The sequence below is a fragment of the Poromitra crassiceps genome (genome assembly GCF_964638095.1).
Source record: "Poromitra crassiceps genome assembly, chromosome: 5".
Taxonomy (NCBI): domain Eukaryota; kingdom Metazoa; phylum Chordata; class Actinopteri; order Beryciformes; family Melamphaidae; genus Poromitra; species Poromitra crassiceps.
The window spans coordinates 39,934,717-39,959,663 of NC_139642.1; the positions used below are offsets into that span (position 1 = coordinate 39,934,717).

Below are 24,947 nucleotides of genomic sequence, written 5' to 3' on the forward strand. Positions count from 1 at the left end.
ATGATGAATTATGTCGTCCAGCCATTTTATAGCCCTGTTACTCAGAAATACAAGACGCAGACTCCTTATCTTTTAGACTCTGTTTACTGAAATTAAAAGAATGGTACAGTCTGAAAACAACATTCTAATAAAAGTCCCCCCTCCCCCCAATGAATGTGTGCACCCCAAAATCTTTTATCATGCTGAGATCAATTATAAAATCTTTCCAAACATCTAGTAAAAATCTCCTTGCACCAACCTTCACCTCTAGCAAAGGCATAGCATAGTTTTTATAGCTACCCTAAAAGCTTGGATTTGAAAGATTTTATTGCTACCCTGACTTGATCCATGTGTTTAAAGTCATGCCCAAATCCCCATTTAAAGACTATTTACATACACTGAAGCAGTAGTTTATACTGTAAAACTCTTGTCGGACATTGCACCCTCACATTAGGTATACATTGGAAGCACCATTAAATTGTTTATCAAAATGGTTTTTATTTCGGTCGGTTATACCACTTACAGTATTTAAAAAAAACACTGACATTCAGAGTGTATAAACCCAGTATGAACAATCACTAGCATCATTGCGTATCCCTCTTTGTCTTTACAACTTCCGCATTCTGATCTATCCATTCTTAGTCCACGTTCTAGTCAGTTCTAGTCACTTTTGTCCTCCTCCTTCCAGCTGGTGATAAAGGAAACAGGATCAAAGATAGAAGGGTAAACAAATGTCATTTTCAATAAATAACAGTCATTTTGTGATGCTGACGGAACTATTCTTTACCGACAACTTTTCGGCCAGTGACTTTTCTTGGAGCTCCTGCGGAGGCAAACATACAGTATAAGTCATATTCATTATGTCATTCTTGGCCAGTCAGTGAGATGTGCATACTGCATTAGATACGGATCTCACCCTGAATGAACTCCTGAACGAGCTGTGGGTTCCCTCCAAATTGGGAAAGGTCAGCTCCTGAGGAGGGAGGAAAACGCCCTTAAAGTGATACTGTAACATTTTCATAGCTGCACTGTACAAACAAGTACACCTTAGAGGATAATTCCAATATTCTCAACGTTTTTACCATCCTGATGATTATGTAAAAAAAAAAAAAAAGAAAACTCATGTTTGCAGGGTCCGAGTGGGAGCACAGCTTTCAATACACACACAGTGCGCCAGTGCAATCCCCAAATTAACAAGAATCTAGCAACCGAGTGACACTGACATTTGTGGAAGCATCCCTGCCAGGAACCCGACACACGGAGGGTAATAATGGAAAACATTTTTCCTAGTTGGCAGTTCATAGTATGTACAGTATCTGATATGACATCTTATCTGATACGATGTGAATGCGGCATTACAGTACCTGAACGACCTACTTGCCAACGACTGTACAGTAGCTCAGTCGAGTTAAAATAACATAATTTACCAGTCCCTCCAGGAAATTGCAATTTAAAGGGCATGGATAATCAGAAAATTGGCTTTAGGCAGGTCCCACTGCTTTGCTTGTGTTGATAGGAACTGTTTTCATCACTTTAGGTTGGAGCTTGTTCTGGCCCTCTGGGTGTGTAATCGAGAGCAGCACTCCCTGAAAACTACAATGACAGAAAGCTCCACAGTGTATAAGAGGATAAGAGACTACATTTTGAACACAATCAATCATCATGATGGCAAAAGCTAGGAAAAGATGGCTAGGGTTGAAACCAGAATGATCCTGAATTATCCTTGAGTTTATGTGTCTTTTTTTTTTTTCTTCTACTGACCTTCCAGCTGTATGTTGGTGGTGCCACTGCTGAGTGAGTACTGAGGGCCTGCAGACGATAGCAATCATAAGTTGTTAAGATGTTTAAGTGGTCGTAAAGTGTTGTATACGCCCTTCTTACAGAAGCTGTTTTGAGTGTAAAAGAAGGCTAAACACAGGTGTAACCAATAGCATTAATGAGGGCCCTGGCACTGGAACACCTCAATGGAGTGGAAACATATTAATGGTATTGGTTGCACATTTGTTTGCCCTGCTTCCCCACCTCAAAACGGTTGCTGTGAAAAGGGCCTATACTCTATACAGATTGAAGTAAAAAAGGATTTACCTGAGACAACCCTGGTGACTTTGGTGATGGTGGGTTCACCCTCGATGACCCTGGTCACCTTAGTGATGGTGGGTGCACCCTCGATGACCCTCGTCACCTTAGTGATGGTGGGTGCACCCTCGATGACCCTGGTCACCTTAGTGATGGTGGGTTCCCCAATATGGATAACTCGAGTCACTTTGGTCACCTCGGGAACTGAAAAAATAAAAACACAAGGCAGCTTTCAAAACATGACATTACAAAATATTTACCAAAGGAATTACTTGGAATGACAGGACATGTCATCAACCAGCAGACCATTGCCCCTTGGTACAGAGAACTTGTCATTTACATGCAACATTTCACCGGATCTGAAAGGGTTTACAGTGGCAGTGACCTTAAATTGGCGCTCCCAGCTGGCTGCCATGCCAAAGACCTGAACTTGGTTCCACCATGAAGAACATTGGTTTAGAGAAACTAAGGACATCTATGTGGTTTGTTTCCAATTTGTGAGCCGTTGGGATGCTCGGATGAATTTCTGACATGTCAGAAATGTTGGTTAACCGTCGTCAGGCTCTCGCACAGACACAGTTGAAGCAGAGCTGCGAGTCGATTCCCCGCTCAGTGTCTTTTCTCCATGCTTTTCGCTCACCGTGCCTGACCATAGATGCTCCTGACCATAGATGCTCCTGACCATAGATGCTCCTGACACGTTGGTCAAGCTGCAGCAAACAGCATGCCTCTTTGATGACTCCTCCAATATGAACGAGACACGTTGGCAGGAAGAAGTTGTTGATCTTCAGCTGCCTATTTTTGTTTGGTTCTGATTGATCTAACGGCTTTTGTTAGTGTAGCTTGTGAAGTTTGTTGGTGCAGCTGATATGTGTTAGCCTAATATTCAGACTGAGTTGTCAACAAGAGCTGCCAACTCAACTCTGTTTGAAGGTCTGGACCTAGGCAAGATATGTGTGAGAGAGAGGGAGAGCTTTCTGCCTGGGAGTGTTCAAACGCAACTTTATTGACAATGTTGAATAGCCAGAACGGTCAGCAGGGGCAGACAAGCAGTCTTATTTTCTATTTTACACGTACAGTATGAGCACTCAGGTCGGGCTTGACTGTCGGACCATAGAGACAGTCGGTCTTTGTGGGAACGCCCACAAAATGTTATACGGCAAGTGGGGTAAAACCGCCCATATATCTCAATGGGCTGACTCACCAAAGGACGGTGCTGCGGCTCTAAACTACTTCTAGAGCAGAACACAAGAGGTCTGTTCAGATGAGCGTTTACTGCGGGGGTTAAATCCCTGACCGTGTCTGCCTGGGCTGGGCTAGCAGCTAAATGCTAATTATGCTGTATGGAGAGAACAGGGGGATTTACCCCACCCTAGTCTAACCCCACCCTGACCATGACCCCCCCCCCCCCCCCCCCTTCCCCCCGTACTTCAGTTGTCTGTTATGAACTGGCCTACCTACCAGTGTGTGCTTGTGTATGCATGTGTGCCTGCATCTGAATGAACAAAAAGGCTGTTAGTAATAAGTACCTGTCTCAACTCAACAGCCAGTATGCTATGCTTGCCAAATTGTTACTCACTTGACACAATCTGTCAAACTGTTTTGATTAGGAATCACATGATGATGATACTTAGTAATCATCATTTACTGTACCTTCCTGGATGACGATCCTCTCTAATAAAAACAGGAGATATAAAGTAATTATTAAAAATGCCTCATAGGAGATGAAGATGCTGTATTGCACAGAGAGAAAAAAAGTATTATAATATTGTGACTTACTCATAAATGTAAGGGGAATTTCCTGATATCTGAATCCTGAAATGTACTGTAAATAAAAAGGTAAGGATCCATTAGCAGAATTTGTTAGAGCTCTTATCGTAGACATGCATAAAAACCTGCATGGTCATATGGCTGGGTTAGGTATAGAAGACTTTTACAAAATAAATGCTGGAGGACAAGGTCCATGAAGATGCAGAAAATATTCATTATAAGCCAAGCCCACAGCCCAACTCACTCATGCAAACCAATGTGTTATTACACAGGAAACCACTTAAGGCCCTACAAAGAGGGTCTTTTACCAGATTCAAGTGTGATCTTGTTGTCCTAAGACACGTAACATGACATAAATTATATCTTGACAGAACTGTCAAAAAGAATGAAGAAGAATGAAAAAGGCACCTGCACACGCACAAGTGCCTAACTCTGTCCATCAATCACGCCTCTTCAATGATAAGAAGCCAATGAAAACAAAATAACAAGCCCTTAAAACATTTTAAATAATAAAACAACACCTTGATCTGGATGTAAGTGATGAGCCTCCGCAACAGCCCAAGGAGCCCCTGGCTTCCAACAGGGATATCTACATGAAAGCATAGGGCGTTAACCACACCAGGCTTATTAAAACAGCTGGAAATAAAAACAATATCCGGAGTGCATCTTACAGCTTTACAAAAGGGATGGAACTGAACATGATAGAGTGAAATCATACCTCCGGGATACAAGAGACTGTCGACGAAGTGAAGGACTCCATTCGTGGCCATGATATCAGACTGAGGAACTCGGACAGAATTCACTTGCATACTGTTGTTTGCCTGAGGGGGATAGACAAGAACACAAAGTCGAGTCCTTAGTTAAGGCAAGTCAAGTCCCAAGTCACTTTCCCCGGAACCCCCCCCCCACACACACACCCCCGCTCCACTCACTCACTCACTCACTCACTCACTCACTCACTCACTCACTCACTCACTCACTCACTCACTCACTCACTCACAGAGACTTTGCATTCTTATAATAGGATAAAGAGAAAAGACAAGGTATAAGTAACAGTCTAATAGTGATATTTTGGTCAATTATCTAAGCTGTTCAAAAAGTATAACAATTAATTTAATTTGTATTATTATAAAAAACATAATATATATTATAATAAGTATATATACTTATATATATATAAGTAGTCTAACAGAGCGTAACAGTGTGTAACAGTAACGACTTATGCTATGACGACTTAAACTACTAATGTAATGAGTGCCTTCTCCTTGGGGAAAAAAAGGTCCAGTGAGGAGCTTGACTGCTGTTGAGTGTGTTGCCATAGCGACGCTGACTGCCAGCCAGGTATCCAATCATGACAATGCCATAAGGAGGAGCATGGCCAATCATAACAATGCATTCCCAGTGTGCACTCTAATATTTAAACTGACGACACAAACAAGTCATCCGAGTCAAGTCACAAGTCTTGTCATTTATTTTTTGTCATGTCGCAAGTCATCAAAACAGTGACTTGAATCGATTTGAGTCCAAGTCACCAAGTCTCAAGTCAACATCTCTCAGTCACCAAGTCTCAAGTCAACATCTCTCTGGGAAGTACTAGTGTTGGTGAGTAACATTAAAGGCCGACTGAGGACATCGATTTTCAAAATCAAGACTCTATATAATTACATAGTAATAGTAATCTTAACCACACAAAAACAACATAATGATATTTGCTGATATCGGTCTGATTTTAATATTATCATAGACAGGAAGGATTTTACTCTGGGTTACTGAGAATGCAGTAAAAACAACTTGGTCACTTAATAATCTAGATGATTTATTTATTTTTACACCTTACTATTTGAACATTACAAAGGGCTAAAATAGTTTTTTTTCAGGTGTACAGTGTGTTGATTTAAGATGGATTTCTACAGTAGGTACTTACAAACAACACTCTGAGGTTGCTGCCCTGGAGAGACTTGAGGAGGTTTGTCACACCAGTCTCCAAACCTCCACCAATGAAGACGCCATTATTGAAGTGATACAGAAGGATGGTTCTAAGGGCATTTATGTCACCTGAAACACAGAATGGCAAAAACAAACATATTACAGTTTAGTTATTCATTTATTGTGTGCAATTTTGATTTTCACAATGCAACATAAGCTCTATGGAAGAGGATTATGGCCACATCTGGAAATGTTATTTGAGTTCTGACTTTAAAGTCAGAATTCTGAGATAAAAGTGAGAATTCTTCTGAGAAATAAGAAAGTCAGAGTCTCAGAATTCTGACTTCATTCTCAGAATTCATGAACACTTTCTATTAAGGTCATGTCTATTATAATGCATTAAGAGCACATGCATAAGAAACTTTATAAATGTGTATAATCATGCATGGCAACGTATTACAGTACAAGGTTTACAAAGTATTACTAGAAATCTTGCGCGCTGCGCATGCTCGATTTCTAGGGAGGAGCCTCTGGAGATGATGTGCCATTGGCGCAGTTATGGAAATGTTTGTATGAGTACAGGATTACAGCAGCTCCTTATAGATTATATTGTCTGTTATTCCCTCCTCATCACCTTCAATAAGGACTTTCATGCTGCTGGCTTGCTTTCCCCTGGAGAAGGCTGTGTAGAGCTGGCCATGAGTAAACACTGGCTGAGGTAGGTAGATGCCAACTCGGTCATTCTCTTGGTCATGGTGAGGAATTCTTGGCAGGAAGATCCTTTCACCTTGTTTGTCCCTACAGAAATCTCACTTTCAACCACCTTGTCCACCATCATCTGCACCACCACTATCCGGGTGCCGTTCTTGAGAGTACAGTCAGGACCTGCTTGTGGGTTCCTAAGCAGCTCGGGGGCACCCTGGTTCCAGGGTTAAAACTCTATATAAGGATTTTCCAAAAAGTCTATGGAGAAATGAACGGGGAATTCACTTCCTGGAACCGGAGGAACCGGAGCCGTGAAAAAGTGAGCAGTCACTATTGAGCTCTATTTCTCTTCCGTAAAAAGCATAGATCAATGTAACCCCATTAAAAGATGGAGGGAGAGTGTGTGGGACACTTACCCTTCAACAAGGCCAAATCTCTTTGGCTCACACTGGCGAAAGCTTTATCGCTGGGAGCAAACAGAGTGAAATCTCCTTCCTGTTTCAGCAGGTCAGTCAAGCCAGCGGCTTCTAGCAGGGACAAAAAGATCCTGCAGCACAGAGAAGAAAACCGTTACTTGGCTGCTATGGAAACTAGGGATGCACGATATATCGGCAATCATATCGGTATCGGCCGATGTTGGTCATTTTTTAACATATCGGTCAGATGTTGCAATGTTAATATCGGTTATCATTATCAGCCAAATTCTTCACATTGATATGAAATAATGCAGTAAATCTATGATTTATGGGCTTTTCCAAAGGCTTTGCAAATAAAGAAATGCATAACTTTTTCAAATTCAGTGTTAACATGTGTTTTTCAGTATGTACAAAATGTGATGATCATAAAAATGTAGTTTTATACAGATCATATCGACATCGGTAAATATCGGTTATCGGCCATAACAGCAATGTTAATATCGGTTATCGGCATCGGCCAAAATTTTCATATCGGTGCATCCCTAATGGTAACCACTGAGGGCTGACATAATGCAAGGCCAGCACTTTCTCATTCCCATACTGCGTGTGCCGTGTTTATTTAACGGAAAGATACAGAAATATGTGGTTAGAGTATTATACTACATTTTAAATCTCCAGTCCACCTTCATCAACATCTCACCGCACTTACTTGAAGCCCCCATTTTCCGTCAGGATCTCGAACATGCCTTTCTCTGCTGGTTTCAGGAGGATCCTCATGAGGTGAAGGGCTCCGTTGCTTCCTTCTTTACTGCCTCTGATCATGCAGGAATTCTCAATGCACACCGCCTGCAGAAACCATCCGCAGGTCACAGACAGGACATGGACATGATGGATCCTCTTAAAAGGACATGCTGATCGATAGTTAAAACGACAGGGATAATATATGTAGCATGTGTTTAGTGGAATTCAGCCACTATTTTTGGCACAGCTTCAGAGAAGAGAAGAGAAGAGAAAAGAAAAGAAAAGAAAAGAAAAGAAAAGAAAAGAAAAGAAAAGAAAAGAAAAGAAAAGAAGAGAAGAGAAGAGAAAAGAAGAGGACTTACTGTGCGATAAATGAAGACCCTCAGAAACTTTCCTCCGATGGTCTCCAGCTGCTGGCCATTGTACAACTCGCCCAGAACAATCTTTCTCTTCAGGACATGGCTCTCCAGGATAATCCTGAGCAACCTCTGGTCCATGGACATTACTTCATCTGTAGAAGAAATAATATTTTACATCTCCCATTCAGCATAACGTTTTTCACTATTATATATATATATATATATATATATATATATATATATATATATATATATATATATATATATATATATATATATATATATATATATATATATATTACACAAGTTTAGATGTTATAACAAACAACAGTTTTAGGATCACTAAATACTTAGAATTGGTTAGCAAACTAATCTTGTTTAGGCCGATTTTCTCTGAATGTTGTTTTAGGAGTATGAGCATTCAAATAAGCATTATTATATCTTCAACTATTTTCAGGTTCAATATAAGCTTACAATCTGCACTTTAATAATCTGTTAAAAAATGGCTTTGGCCTACTTGTTACCCAAAACACTGCTTCAACTAATTGAGGAGCAAGCCATCTCTGTCTGTCTGTCTGTCTGTCTGTCTGTCTGTCTGTCTGTCTGTCTGTCTGTCTGTGTGTGTGTGTGTCTGTCTGTCTGTCTCTTGCTCTCTCTGGAATGCTCTGGGGGAGTGGATGCGGGTGTATTATTTGGTCTTACATGGCATAAAGCTTCAGCAATGCCCCCAATCCAACAGTCATTCCCCTGGAGTGCCATATATGTGCATAAATCTACTGTACTGACTTGTGAGTCAGCATGAAAGCAAAATAAAGAAAAAATAAATCCCCTATTTTGCAGACTGTGGCTGAGTTTGGAAGCATAGTGTATATTGAACCACCTGCTGAGACAGAGACAGAGGGAGAGAGATTGCCTGCGTCCAGGCCTTTGAGTTGACTGATTGTGGTCTGGCATGGTGACATGCAGCAGCGGTTTCTCCATTGAAAAATGACCACAATGAGCACCAGAGGGGGACTAATGATTAGCCAATCAGCGCCACAGGCGGGACTAACACTGTGGTGATATAGCAACATCTTTTGCATAACCTTTCTTATCTGTTGTTTAAAAATTCTGTGGAAAATACCTTGCTATATTGTATCAATGGACGCGTGCTCCTGTATGTAAAAGCTGACTGAAGCTCACTGAAATTTCCTCCACAGTGCACACAAAGTGAATTTGTACATAGAGAAGCGTGACCCCATTGACCTTGCATTCGTTTTTGCCCAACGTTCCAGAGCTACTATGAGGAAAAGTATAGATTGTGCTGAGACAGAACTATACCAATCAACATCATCATTGGTAAGCCGGGACATGCTGCTATAATGGACTGAATTGCACTGTGCTGCTACACTGGTCTGTAATGCACGTTCAATAGCACTTTTAATATACTCCCCCGACTATAAAGGCACATTAACCAGCTCTGCCAAGGGAGCTAGCTCTCTTGTTGTTGCAGTTAGCACGTGCGCTTTGGAAGCGGGCGATCGTGGGTTCAAATCCTGCCTCCACCCCTGGGCAAGCCCTTAACATAAGTTACACTAAATAAAATGAACAAGTAAATAAACAAGTCTCTAGTGATTGTTAGGGAAAATCAAATCCCCATCCCCACAGAAAACAGGTAGAGTGGAGGCAATGTCAGACTGAAGATGAAATGAAGTGAAACGAGTTGACAATTCCGTCTGATATCAGAGAGAGAGAGAGAGAGAGAGAGAGAGAGAGAGACCTATGTGACTCACCAGTGAAGACAGAATTGGGGGGAGCCAGCAAAGTGTACTCAGTATCCGCTCTCATGGCTGCAGACAGGCCCAACTCAGACACCATGTCACCGAAGGTTGACTGGGAAGTGCTGATCAGTTCCATCACCTGCTTAGCTTAGAGGGCACAGGGAATCCCCACAACATTAGAATTGGGATTACTTAAAACAACAACAACAACAACAACAACAACAACAACAACAACAACAACAACAACAACAACAACAACAACAACCACCACCACCAAACAAACAAAAACACCTCAAGCAATTCATGCAGTGATCCTGTCCCACTGGAATCTGCTAAAGCAACAGAGATGTGCGTCTAACCTGAGTCAGGCATGAGCACTTGGTCAATGAGGTGGATGACACCATTGGTGGTGACGATGTCCTTCTTCAACACCATCTTGACGCCGTTGACCGTGAGGCTGTCACCGTCGCAGCCGATCTCGATGTTGTGGCCCTCCAGGGTCTCGTAGGAGGTGCCGGTCATGATAGCCTCGGAACACTGGACCGACTTCAGGAGATGGAAATTCAGCAGAGCTGCAAACGCAAAGTTGGTCTGGTTTACACTACCAGTCAAAAGTTTGGAGCTAATGCCTTTTTCTATTTTATTTTTTACTATTTTCGCACATTGTAGAATAATAATAAATACATCAGAACTATGAAATAACACAAATGAAATATGTGGAGACAAAAAAGACCAAAACTACAGTATCTTATATTTTAGATTCTTTAAAGTAGTCGCCCAAAGAAGGCAAAGGCTTTGGAAAGAAATTCATACATACAGTAGCCTTCAACGTCACTATTTATATCTGTCTAAAACCAGCATAAAAAACCAGCATAAACCATTTGATCAAAATGGCTTTAAGAGAATGAAAAACATAGTACATTCAATCCGGTGGGTCCAGGCTTTTGACTGGTAGTGTAAAGTTTTCATGCTTTGATGCTGCTCACTGTAATATTTAGATACTGTAGAGAAAGTTGTGGTCATTTGGAAGAAATAGATTTGTATTTGAGTAGGTCAGTGGGCTGCCTGGGCTGTGTTCTGTACTTTTCTAGTGTTTGAATGCAGTGTTTGATGACATAAAGCACTGGCAACCCCCAGACCCTTTGGATCCCTTGGGTCCCTGAGTGAGGAGACTCTTGGTTTCCTCACGATTCTCTAAGACTGTGTGAAATGGTCTGACGTCTCACATGATCGCAAGCTGCGGCCCTAATAAAAGGGCTTGGGGTGAACTGCTGCCAATTTGGCACGCTGGCTCAACGAAGCAGCTGTTTCCTGCTTTACAGCTTTACAGTAACACTAATCGGAATTTATCAGAAATTAATTTTGAGATGATTCACTTTTCCTTTTCTATTTTGTTCCTATGAGTTTTCAACAATCCACAGCCATTGTATATGCACAGGCACCAACTTGCTCTGTATGATTACAATGTTTGATTGTTTTTTAACCTAGAGTATACAGTATGTATCCTGATCTACTTGTACTGTACATAACACCTGGGTGTTGAAGTAACTAAGCGGTGCATGTTTGCGCAACTTCATTCACTCCAGTTTCAACTCAAAAGTCCGCTCCGGGATTTGTTGAGCCGGGGGAGGGGCCTAAGCTACATTTCATGCTTATCTCAGGCTCACCTCCAGTTCAAATGGATAGACACGCATGTCACTTATAGCTTAAAACTAAATACATAACAAGTGTCAAATTATTTGTCTGCTTTGTCTGACTTTCCCGCTCACAATTTCATGCAAGATTTGAAACCAGAAACCTATTTTTACAACTTTCCGGCTGTCGGCTGAGTCCGGCACAACTCTGTTATGTACAGCTTGCCAACTGTCTGAGAATTCCACATCCATCGTCCATTGTGGTTTCATCTGTTTTGAATAGGAAACAGTTGAACATGTGCAAAAAAAAAAAAGATTTATGGGTGACTCATTCCGGCAAACATGTCTCCGGGGAACCATTGCCTTTCTTTTCCTGTACCTTCATTATTAAATATACAGTAAATGTGGCCTCAGTGTGGATATCGCCTACAGTCTCATAAAGTCTCAAAGTCTCCACTGCGCGGTTTAAAGCTGTACTGTATATTGTACTGTATATGTACCAGGCATTCCATGAAGCTGGTATAAATCTCTGAGAATAGACTATATGGTTTACCTTGGAGGACACCCTTGTCGCTCTTCAGTCTTTCCAGCACGTCACGGCCCATTCTCTCAAAAGCGTCGTTGGTGGGGGCAAAGAGAGTGTACTGTCCCGGCTGGCCCAGCATGTCCAACAAACCAGATTCAAGAGCCACCTCCTAGACAGACAATCCAAAACAGCATTCTGACAAACTTCACTATACAATAATAGAGTAGAATAGAATCGAGGCCAGCCAGAGTTAGCTTACAGCCTAAGCAGATGAGAGAGGTGGATATGTGGACTGCTGAGTTGTGTTGCCATGCATGTGCTCTCTGCTTGGGCTTCACACCTCTGTCTGTCTGGGGCCTGGGCGTTCATGTGGTTTAGCACACACTTATAGTTCCATCTGGTTTTTTGTTGTTTTATTTTATTTATTTATTTATTTATCCTTTATTTAACCAGGTGAGTCCCATTGATATTTTAATCTCTTTTACGAGGGAGCCCTGGCCAAGAAGGTAGCAAACAGAAGTTACAACAATACAACACAAAATAAAAACACAAGGAATTACCGGTACATGCAAATTAACAAATTACACAGTGTACAATCTCAAGTAACACAGCTACAAACTTCAGTTTTTAAAGACTGCAGCAGACTTTTAAAACCACCCAGAGGGATGAGGGGATCCAGGTTTGCATCTTTCTGGAGCTGATTCCAGGACCATGGAGCATAATAACTAAACGCAGACTTCCCAAATTCCGTGGAAGTGCGAGGATCTCTGTTCTAGTTCTGTTGATCTCATATTACATGATTCCTATATTTTTTTTTTTACTCTTTTGTTTTCATTCAACTTAATTACAGTACCTCGTCAACGAAGTTGAAGTTATGTTTTCGCCCCCGTTTGTCTGTTTGTTTGTTTGTCGGCAGGATATCTTAAAAAGTTATGAAAGGATTTGCACAAAACTTTGTAGAAAAGTGGGTCATGCGTCAACTTCAAAAACTAGATGCTGCATCTCAAGGCATTTATCCTTTAATAACATTTTTGAAAATGGGGAAGGGGGGCAACAACTTTGAATTGATTAAGTTCCCATACCCACTGGCCAAAAGGGGGCATGACAATGGTCGTGGCCAATCACAAAAAGGTGCTTAACTTCCAAACGGATTCACGTAACACCACAAAACTTTGTAGAAATGTTGGTCATAGGCACTGATTAACTTTCCACGCCCACTGGCCAAAAGGGGGCATGGTAATGGGCGTGGCCAATCACAAGAAGGCACCTACCTTCCAAAAGGATTCATGCCACACCACAAAACTTTCTAGAAAAGTTGGTGGAAGTATGTAGGCTACTCTCTAGTTATTATTATGGCCAATGGTATTATAGTCCTTTATGACGGTATAGCCTGATGTTTTCTAAGGTACTATAGCATTTTATTAAACTCTGAATTGGCCATCTATAAGAATACTCACCATGGATTATGGCACAAGGGATCTTTTTTGTAGCATTATTCTAAGACATTCCATATTCCATCTACTTCTATCTGACGTTTTTCTGTAATTACTGTATTATTTTTAATGGTGACCATCTGCACAATACTCACACTCAGAGTTGTCAGGTCGTCGTCGACCTCGATGACGTCCTGGATGGTGTTTCCCACGGCACTGATGACACGGTCAATGACGTGCACAACCCCGTTGGTGGCAACCTGGTTTCCATGGATGATCCTGGCACAGTTCACAGTCACCACCTGCACACAGCACAAGCTTCAGTGTTACACCACTGGAAACCAGTGAGAGTAATACCGCATTCAAGACAACTCGGAGCACAACGTTCAATTAGGATTTTTTCCAACCCCCGGAACAGTTGCGTTCATGCCATTTTTAACTCGGAGACGGTCGGAGTTACAAAAACATACACAGCTAGTTAATTTCATTGGTAAAATAGCTGTTGACTTCAACATATTGCTATAATCAGAGCGACATCTAAACCAACAATATAATCACATATTGCATAATTACACCTCAAATGACGTCAACAAACACTTTTATCACGTCAACTCGGACAAATCGGAGCTCAAAATGATACCAGAATTTCTGACCTGTAATTCGGACCTCAACGACCGTTAAATTCATTTTTTTACAGGTCGGAGCCCATTTTTCCCTGCATTCTGAATTGTCATGAACGTGGTATAAGTGCTCACAATATATCATTGGAAACCACTGCTCCCCAGCGTCAGTGCTCACAGGATCCCACTCACCCCATTGGAGTAATGGTTGATGAAGAGGCCCAGGTCATTGTACATGGAGGTGATTGTCATGCCATCCTTCATGTCTTTGGTCAAGAAGCGTTTGTTAGCCATGTGGTAATGGAGAGCGTTGTACAGCTCGATGTTGACATTGCTGACCAACGCACTCTTCATTTCCTGTAAGGTAGAGAAAAGAAGATAAAAACTGTTTGACAAATGGAAGGATGTCTGTATCAAGGCTCAACCACATCTCCCAATGCACTTGAAAAATATAATTTGTCATTGTGTGTCAATGGTACATCCACTCACTCATGATCTCTGTTATACAGATGGAGAGACTCAGGTTCCTGAGAGCCAACTCGCTTAAGAGATTCTCAACTACCTGGGACCCGTTTGGCCTACTCTGACGAGGTTATGACAAGTGACTGAGGTTAGGGGCGATGACTCGCCCAGCTGGTTTTTCATGGACCCCTTGTGTGAGATCCCATGCACAATATCTCCTACAAGCAGATAAGCACCTTATGTGGCTCGTAGCACCATGTTGTAATATTGAATGTCGATATGTATGTTTTTTTCTTTTCTTTTCCTGTGTCTGCGCCTGTTCGTTTCATTTATCTTGTTCGTGTATTCTTCTTAAAAAAATGAAGAAGAAAAAAAGCACCTCGGTCCTGCCGCATCAGTCATGCCAATAATGACGGTAAAGCACACCCTCTTGTGCAATATTGTGATTACAACAGTTAACAAAAAAGGAAGAAAAAAAGTGTTATTTCCATTTCTATTAGACAAGAAATAGTCCCTGTTGAGTAGGCCAGCTGCTGGTTTTTGCACAGGTGTTGGCAGTTAATGGAATGTGATAATGGTGTTGGCTGCTGAACAGATCGGCGGAGTAATACTTTAGTGATGAGGCATTTTTTCATTTGAGCACTGCTATGACTCATACTGTAGGTGTGCTGTTATGCTGATTTGAGAACGGTACAAATGTCTAGTTGACGTGTTGTGTTGTGTGTGTTGTATAATGGCTGCCTTGGCTGGCATTGCTAATGATTATCTTATACTGTGTGTGTGTGTGTGTGTGTGTGTGTGTGTGTGTGTGTGTGTGTGTGTGTATTATAGTGTTCTACACATTAACTATTCCTCATCTACTTCTTGTTGATGTTTTTCCTGAAATTAGAGGAAACCAAAAAACTTTTGGTCAGAGGTCCCACAACTTTTTGATTGTCCTTGACTTACTTCATCCAAAAGGTCCCAGGCATCGTTGCTGGGGGCGAAGAAGGTGTAGGACCCAGATCCCTCAATCTCCGGCCTCAGCTTGGAGATGTCAGAGTAGCTCTGGGTGGAGGTGGCCCTCACCAGACCCAAGGTGCCATACACATTGTCAATTGGGGCCACTGAGGAAGAAATATACTATCAGCATAATAACTACATGATGGGACCCTGTCTTTATGAAAATAGAGATTTAAAATGTCTGAAACTAGTATAAAAAATTAAAATAAAAAATAATTTAAAATGAGAAGTTAAAATAGAAATTCAAAATCTTTGAAAAAAAAATCTAAATTTTAGGAGGTAGTTTTCAATCAATGCATGGCTGCTCTTCATTCGAATGTTATGGCCTTGTCTAACCTCTATACATCAAATACATTGTGACCGCATTACATATTGTACCTGCAGGGCAACCACGCATCCCATCCAGCTTCATGTATCCTGGGCAACATTCGTACAGCACAGTCCTGCAGGCGAGACACACACAGATCATGAATGTGAGGTTAGAGCTATACAGCTGTGTGCAAGGCATCTCAGTAGCCTACAGCAGTGTGAGACATCTTTTCCTGCCATGTTTTGAGCTGACTCATCATTTAATGTTGCTCCTGTGTATTCTGTGTTTCCAGATGTTACTCATTATCTCTTGCATTAGCCAAACAGGCCATGTGGTCCCATGACTCGGGCCAAAACCCAATGGAAAGGGTGCCTCCAGGATTATGCCACCATTACCCTCCAGGATTTATACTACCAAGGCCTCTACTTTGAAGCCAAACAATTAGTTTGGCCTACAGTCGACATTTGGTTAACCTCAGAGACTTTATTTTGCTCTTGAAAAATTGCAGTGATTGGGAAGTTTTGAGTATTCGGAAATCTTGGTCAGGATAGGGAACATTTCAGCTGCTGCCACAAAGTCTGTATGGAAACAGTTTGCACTAAACCGAAAAAGAACATCATTACATTTACATTAATGACATAGCAAAGCTGGCACCTTGTGCACTTCGTATAGTTTTACAGCAGTCTTTTAAGAAGTAAAATATTGGAAGTGGATTTTCTAGAAATTTGGTATAAAGATAACTGTGTTTTTGCAGGACGAACATGTGAGAGGCCATGCCTCCTCTCCTCCTTAACAGGACTGGACCTATTAGTCATAAATCAGGTTTGTGAGGAGGACAGTAAAATCCAAGGTGCAGCCGTTAGATATAAAGAAAGACTTTACCCCTCGTGTCAGCAGGTTTCAACATGTTAGAAGTATAGCATTGTACTGTAAAGCATTGACTTGTACATGGAAAACCAAACTGTTGGGATAAGATTTATACGTCACCCCTGGTAATTATGCAACAATAAAAAAACAAATAAAAACTCCCACAAAAAGTAAACACCACGTGAGTACAAAGCTATTAGACAAGAACAATACCACATGAGTACAGAGTTGGCTAGAGAGTTCGTTATGGTAGACTTCCCAGCATGTTTTATAGTCAGAAATCCCCAACCTCCACGGGAAGCTATTCCCATTACCTATTACCCCGCTACCTATAACAATTTTTCAGCTCATATCAATTAAGGTAAACACAATGTCCACTTTCTGAAGATTTAAACAACATTTTGCAGCGTATAGCTGGGAAACATCAACTTATTGGTGATGATGACCAAGGTTTCTGTTAGTATTAGTAACAGGCCCGGCTCCAGACCCAAATTACAGAGGGGGCCTGTCCCTAGCTTGGGGGGGCCAAGCTACCCAAGGAGAGTCCGGGGGGATTCTCCCCCGGACGAAGATTTTGTACATTTTAAAATAAAATTCGTCAACCTGGTGCATTTGAGAGCAAAATGAAGAGGCTAAATCTATGAAGAACTACACACATCTCTAATGCGTTGTGACTTTACAAATAATTAGGCCTAAACAATTAATATTAAATGTATTTACACATTGTGCACAAATCGCATTCATTGTGACAAATTTACAATAGTTAATATCCAGCCAGAATCATTGCAAATGGATGTTCAAAGTAACAGTTAGCAATAGCATTCAGTTAATCAATGCCTAATGACAGCCAGATTCCGTTTTAAACTTTAAAACCGAAAAACAGAAAAAGTTTTTAGCCCCCCCCCCCCCCCCCCCAAATGGGGGGGCCAGTTTGGGGAATGGGGGGGCCCGGCCCGGTCAGGCCAGCCCCCCAACGCCGGGCCTGATTAGTAATCAATTCATTTTCAACTGTTTCATAAATTGTTGGCATAGTGCAACAAGTAGCATTGTAGCGTACTTGGTGATGCATGGAGTGAACCATGATAATGATGTTAAACATCCTCTTATGACCATAAAACAGGTCTAGGCTGATGTACACATTGGCCTGGTTCTACACACAAGTTATTGAAGAGAGACAGAAGATGGATGGATGCAATTTCTCTGCGGCGAGCGCTGAAGTTTCTAAAAGGTTTAGTGGTTTGTCTTCATCAGCAGTTCCCCTGTGAAATCTTCACAGCAGAAATGCTCCACACGTGTGCTGTAGTTCAAAAGAGACAGCGGTGCCTCTGTCAGCAGGGTTAACAACTAACGCATAATAGGATGGGAAAATACATGTAGCACATCACTGTAATCAGTTAAACTTGCCCATTGAAATACAGCGATCAGATTACCAACACTTAGCCTATAATTATTTATACATTTTGGGTTATAGTGAAAGAAAAATATTAAATTTAAACCCAGTTTTCTTCCCATTTTCTCCCCAATTGTACTTGGCCAATTGCCCCTGCTGTCCCGTCATTGCTCCACCCCCTCTAGACTACATGCCTCCTCCAATGCGTGTGCAGTCGCCAGCCGCTTCTTTTCACCTGACAGTGGGGAGTTTCATCGGCAGGACGTAGTGCGTTGGAAGGATCACATTATATTTACCCCAACTTGTTCTGTGTTGCATGTTCCCCCCTGAACACGTGCCCCGACTGACCAGATGAGGCACCCACAGACATGGCCAATTGTGCCTGGAGGAACGTCTGGCCAGGCCGGAAGTACCGCTGCTGGGAAATGAACCTGGGTATCCGCGGTCAAGGGCGAGTGCTTTTACCTCTACACTACCCAGATGCCCCATCAATAAAATAATTCTATCTCAAGTATATTGCATAGCAACCTTAAGTAGACAGAGAGTAATGGGTGATAATTATTTATGACAAACATGGAGACCTTGGCTAGAAAGACAAAGCTTCAAGCAGAGACGTGTTTCCTTCAATAAAAGAGACCAAGCTGCGGCGTGCCCGTCATGCACAGCTCAGACAGCGTGGAGGAGAACAGATCGAGGCTGTCTGAGGCCAGGCTCCTGGCTCATGGCTAACTGCCACTCTCTTACAGTTGTATTTGCATCTGACTTAAATGAAGTTGGACGGATTGGATGAGATCACACAAGTCCCACTGATGCAGAGTCAGCAAAACATTCTCTGCTTTCCCACACAGAGGGAACCCAGACTCCGGCTGTCTGGCCATGGAGCTGGAAAATTCTGATTAGTAAGCATCTTTATAAAATATCTGATTTACTGAGAATGATAATAAATTCGTCAAACACATAGGCTAGTATATGTGGGTAAATGGATAAAATGGATTTGTTTATTCCAATTTAACCCATTACTAATGGGCAGATCAGAGTTTTACTTAAAAACATGTGTCAGAGGTAGAGCTGCTCTGAAGGCAGAAATAATCTAATTGGTTGAGTGAAACATCAATAGGCGGAATAGGCTAATGTTAGACTGAAGCCCAGTGAATAAGGCAAGACATAAGAGATTAGTTCTAATTCATTATCACCTTCAGGTCATGTTTTTGCCTGCTTGTCTCTGTTTGTCCGCAGGATATGTCAAAAAGTTATGAAACGCCTGGAGTGAGAAGGGGCTAGTTTCCATCAAAGACCTATACATAGATGGTAATTTTGAATCCTTTGATCTGCTGAAGAGGAAGTTTGGGTTGCCGGGCACGAACTGGCTTAGGTTCCTGCAAATCAGAAATTATGTTCGATCCAAGATTCACGCCTTTGAAGCACTTCCAAGCGAACATGCTTTTTTCGATGTATTGCTGGGCCCTCCTCACTCCAAGCATCTTATTTCTAGATTTGTATGTCTGTTTGACAACCGTAACACAGCCTCTACTGAGAAGATTAAGGAAGCATGGCAGGGGGAACTTGGTATTGATTTATCTGATATTATATGGGAAAGAAGTCTGTCTCTGGTACAACTCTGCGCAGTTAATAGCAGACACCAGCTGATTCAATTTAAGGTCACTCATCATCTTCACTACTCCAGCAACTGCACAGGATCTTCCCTTCTGTCTCGCCACTGTGTGACAGGTGTCAGGCGTCAGAGGGCACACTATCTCATGCCTTTTGGTTCTGCCCTTCATTAACGGGATTCTGGGCCAAAATATTTGACTGGTACTCCAAGGCTTACAAAATGACCCTACAGCCGAAGGCAGAACTCGCCGTCTTTGGCTGCTCTGAGTCCTCTCTGAACTTCCCCACGGCTGTACAACAATCTCTGACACTGGGGACAACTGTCGCCAAAAGGCTTATTCTGAAGGAGTGGAAGTCCTCCTCTTTGCCTTCTTTTCGGGTGTGGCTGATGGACATGATCTCTGTTCTACAGATGGAGAGACTCAGGTCCCTGAGTCTCTCCATCTGTAGATATCTCCATCTGAGATATCTGACAACCTTAAAAGGTTGTCAGATATCTGGGACCCGTTTTTGACCTACTTTGACGAGGTTAGGAATGATAAGTGACTGAGGTTGGGGATGATGGATGGCTCGCCCAGTTGGTATCCAATGGACCCCTTAGGCGGGATCCCAGGTACACAATATGTTTTATAAACACATAAGCACCTTATGCGGCTGATAGCATGTTATATTGTTGAATGTTAATGACGTATGTATGTTTGTTTTTTTTCTTTTTTCCTTTTCTTTTCCTGTGTCTGAGCCTGTTTGTCTTGTTTGTATATTGTTCTATAAAAAATGGGGGAAAAAAGTATAAAAAAAAAAAAGTTATGAAATGGATTTGCATGAAACTTTGGAGAAAAGTAGGTCATGGGCCAACTTAGAACGGATTCATTTTCCATACCCACTGGCCAAAGGGGGCGTGGTCAATCACAAAAAGGCACCAAACGGATTCACGTAAACACCACAGAACCTTGGTGGATGTATGCACTCTATACAGAGTGCCCTCTATATAGTTTGTAATATTATGAAGCCTCACACTCTTGCTACTAACTGAAACATTTCAAAGGTTAGCCAGTTAGCCTACCTGTCCTTCCAAATTCATTAGCCATACTAGCCTGTAGCAGCCGCCCGACTTCTGACCAACACCGAATCTTGGCACCACATCACCCCAGTTTTAAAAGAACTGCACTGGCTTCCCATCTCCTACCGGATCAACTATAAAATCCTCCTCGTCACATACAAAGCCCTTCACCAACTGCCCCCCCCCCCATATCTCACCGACCTTCTCTACCCTTACCAACCCTCAAGGTCGCACAGATCCACCTCTGTCGACCTCTCCACCCCCAAGTCCAACCTCCGCAATTTCGGGGACAGAGCCTTCTCCAGGGCAGCTCCCAGGCTCTGGAACTCCCTCCCCCAAGACATCAGAGACTCTGAGTACCTCACAGTCTTTCAATACCGCCTCAAGACCCATCTCTTCTCCATTGCCTTCTCTTAGCCCCCCTGTCCCCATCCATCCTTCTGTGCCTGTGTTGTTTGTCCACTGTTTGTCTCTCTGTTGTCTCATTAACCCCGCCCCTTTACAGTATATTGTTAAGCTTTGAGTTCTAGAAAGGCACTATATAAATGGGGGACACCTCAGCATTCCGAAATGTCGGCACTCCGAAATACCCTAACCCTAACCCGGGGGACTGGCTGGAGCTAACCTCTCCCAGCCCCCACGTCTAAACCTAACCTCTCCAACCCCCCATGCCTAAACCTAACCTCCTGCAGACCCTAACCCTAAACCTAACCTCTCCCACCCCCCACGCCTAAACCTAACCTCCCCCAGAACCTAACCTCTCCCACCCCTGTAGGCTAAATAACTCAAGATGCTATGTCGGAAAGGCGGACCTAATATCTTTCGCAATGGCGAAACCTTTTTTGGAGATAAAAAGGGCCGCCTAGAAAAGCGTAGAAGTCAATGATCGGAATGCCGACACTTCGGAATTGCGAGATCACCCCATATAAATGCCATGTATTGTTATTATTATTAGCCTGTAGCTAAGATCACAAATGCTATGGTCATCAAAACATGAAAAATAAATAAAAATAATTACATTTTATTATTTTTATTTTGACCAGAGTTCCTTCTTCACCATTCAAGTTTGGCAGTTGGCCAACATGTGCTCTGGAAAACTTTGGTTCTTTGGCTCTGCGCCACTGAGGTTTAATTCAGCCAATCAAAGCTCTGCCTCTGAGAAATGTTTGTAGGCATATACAAGCTATAAAACTCCAAAATGCTAATAATGCCCTTATAGAAGCACTTGAGACATTACAGCCGCGTAAGCAGAAGTGTGAATCTAGGTTTTCCACGTGAATACAATGTGTTGTGCACACTCCTACGAGTGCAAGCCTTAGACTCCCATTGAAATAGATAACATTCTTTGGCTGTGTTTCCAACATTAGCTTTTGCCAAGTTCAGTGAGTGGAGTTCAGTCATGGTGTAGTACGCAGTGCTAACTGAAGCAACAGTAGAAGGAAACTGTAAGTGTGTGTGAGACTGTAATGTGGGCCTGGCTTGGATCCATGTATAAACAAAAGCACTGAGGAGGCTGGAACAATATGACACTGATAGGTTGCACAGTAGATTATGTTTGAGCTGAACTCTTTTCCATGTATAGAGTTGACAAATGGTAGCCGCAGCTAATAATGGAATGAGTGGTTCACCATTGTGGCATCCAACGACAACCAAGCTTCCCAAGTTATAAAAACACTAACCTACAGTTTAAACAGTGGTTCCCAAAGTGGGGTAGGTGTACCCCTAGGGGTATGTGTGTGCGTGGAGGACTACAGAGGGTACTTGAGAGAAAGGGGAAAATGCTAAAATATAAGTATAAATCATGAGAATAAATGAAATGTAAAAATGAATCTGCTCAGGAGACACTAATTGCACTCTTTCACTCCATTTTTTATTTTGTAATGTTATATTCTTCAAAAGGTGGTTTATCATTCATTCATGCATTGCCTCACATGCTATAGTTTCCTCTTGCAGTTTTCTAAGCAAAATGTTGTAGCTGGGTAAAGGGGGTACTTGGATTCAGAAATCAGTGAAAGGGGGTACGGTACGCCTACTGAAGAAAAAAAAAAAAAAAAAAAAGAGTTTGAGAACCCCTGGTTAGCACTGGCATTCTTGAGTACAAAGGGGTTGGGGCAGGGTTCAAAAATGTGTTTTTCATTCTGAGCGGTAGTTTTATTCAAAGTAAGATAACAGACATCTCTATGGGAACATCCAAGTCTCCATGAAAGCCTTAAATCATGAATAAGAAGCAAAGATTGAACTGGAATATGCATATACTATCTTTTTTTTAAATGACTGCAGTGAGTCTCAGGTTCACCTTTTGGCACCTGGATTTCCTTGTAACGTTCACCTTTGAATACAGGAAACAACTTGCCCCGCTGGAATCATAAAACAACACTTACGCTTTCTTTCCACAGATGGCCCCTTGGTACCAATTACGGCAAGTGCTAAAGTACTTCTTCTTGGTCCCCATGACTTGCTGGAGAGCGCAGACATTAGGTCTGAGGAGGAGAACCATGGGTAAAAAAAGAAGAGATGAAGCATACATTTACAGGTAAAAACAAAAACAGACCCAGCCCTGCTGGGTCTGAAACGACACAGACGAATAATGATTTGGCAACTACCACTGTCAGGTAATAAACTGCTGTAGTCATATTTGAATAATGATTTGACAGCTATCCCTGCTGGGAAACACCTTTTGTAAGGGAATTACATTGTCATTCAGGCTCATTCCATATTTCACAAATGAACAATGCATTAAAAAGAAACAAAAAGGAGAAAAAAGTCACTACACATTGATTTGATTTCATTGCAAATTTCACATCACACATGCTACATGTATGCAGTACAGTAGACAAATGTCCATTGACACATCTCTAGACATGCTCAGTAGCATGACACCAATAAAGATGTCAAAAAGGAGGAACAAAATATTGAAACCTCCCATGCTCAAGGCTCAATACCACTGCATGCATGCAATTTCAAAGATGTCAATGTACTGGAGAAAACACAAAAAAGGAAATAGTAATAATAATAATAATTAATAATAATAATAAATAATTATAACAATAACAATAAATAAATAATAATAAAATAATAAAGATGATACACTTACCCCTCTTTTCTTGCCCTGATGCGACTGTGGGCCACTATTTTGTCATAAGCTGAGGAGTCAGCCTTGTCAATGCTAGACAGCACAAACAGTGCAAAGGCAGCTACAAAAAGGAGCTTCATCCTTAGTTTCTTAGCCCTTCCAGACTCAGAGAAATGGGAGCAGCAGATTCTGAGCAGGAGTTTATATACCACGAGTCTCACCCACCACCCGAGGAGGACTCAAGCCTGGACCACCCAGAACCCCTTTAGGACCATATTTCTATCTACAATTTGTACACTAGACTGCAAATGTAATAGACTTTATCAACAGGTTTTTGTTGCAGAGATCAATTCTACACTTATAAATAAGGGTTTTTATATTTGTTATATACAAGTAAAGAATTCAGCACAATAACTTAAATTTAACCTTTTTTCTTTTATTTTTTTACAGTTGTTATACTATTCCATGATTTATGGATGGATGTTTGGGGCTACGTTTAAAACATCTTTGTGAATGTATTGCCACTTCTCTCACACACACAAATTCACAGAAGAACACATGGTAAACTGCTTTAAGATGAGTCAGTGCCACATAAAAGGGGCCAAATGAGATTTACACTTCTACAGTATCAGCTTATTGGTACAGAAATACCAAGAAACTGCCTTTGTGAATGACACAACAAATCTATATGTTCACAAGCCATTACTGTAGTCTCATATTCAGTCAGTTCAGAGTCTTATTTTCCTTGAAATAAGTTGATTGTTTGAAACAAGTACAATTATCTAGCATATTTCTCAACTTGTTTTTAAGAAAAATAAGAATTTAACACACAGTAGGCCTACTAAGTTCTAAACAATTTGTTAAATATGTAATGTTTTTGTTTTTCCAGTGCACCTCTACAAACTAGGCCCATAGTGTGTAAATCATCTTGATGTAACAGTAAAGTGCAGAGTGCCAGATTTAGAGATACTTCTGTATATGAATGGAATATTTGGGACTGCAGAATCCTGCTCTATCTTGTCTATGGCAATGTCATTTGTTTAGCTTGAAAACAAAGAAATATCACATGATCTATCTATGAACTAATGCCAGTGCAATGATTGCGCAATAACCAGAATGCATTTTGCCCCACCTTGTGGTGGGAGGGAGTACAGTCTCATCCAGTCAGGCTGGGAAACTTACAGCATCACACCGACATGATAGTCACTCAATTAAAAAATAATCTTC

General features: G+C 41.6%; 1 protein-coding gene across 1 annotated transcript; it reads right to left on the reverse strand.

The window, feature by feature from the left end:
- Positions 1–457: 457 nt before the first annotated feature.
- postnb (periostin, osteoblast specific factor b) lies at positions 458–23,876 on the reverse strand. The gene is made up of 22 exons (XM_083637848.1): positions 23,742–23,876; positions 23,029–23,127; positions 15,788–15,852; positions 15,356–15,513; positions 14,138–14,302; positions 13,481–13,627; positions 11,920–12,061; positions 10,092–10,304; positions 9,745–9,879; positions 7,976–8,124; positions 7,582–7,718; positions 6,873–7,003; positions 5,750–5,880; positions 4,544–4,646; positions 4,347–4,414; positions 3,835–3,880; positions 3,709–3,729; positions 2,065–2,259; positions 1,741–1,788; positions 896–952; positions 767–802; positions 458–667 (listed from the first exon to the last, which is right to left on the reverse strand). Exons 1-22 carry the CDS (start codon positions 23,858–23,860, stop codon positions 630–632), a joined length of 2,403 nt encoding a protein of 800 aa, XP_083493974.1. The 5' UTR covers positions 23,861–23,876; the 3' UTR covers positions 458–629.
- Between the last annotated feature and the right edge of the window lie 1,071 nt (positions 23,877–24,947).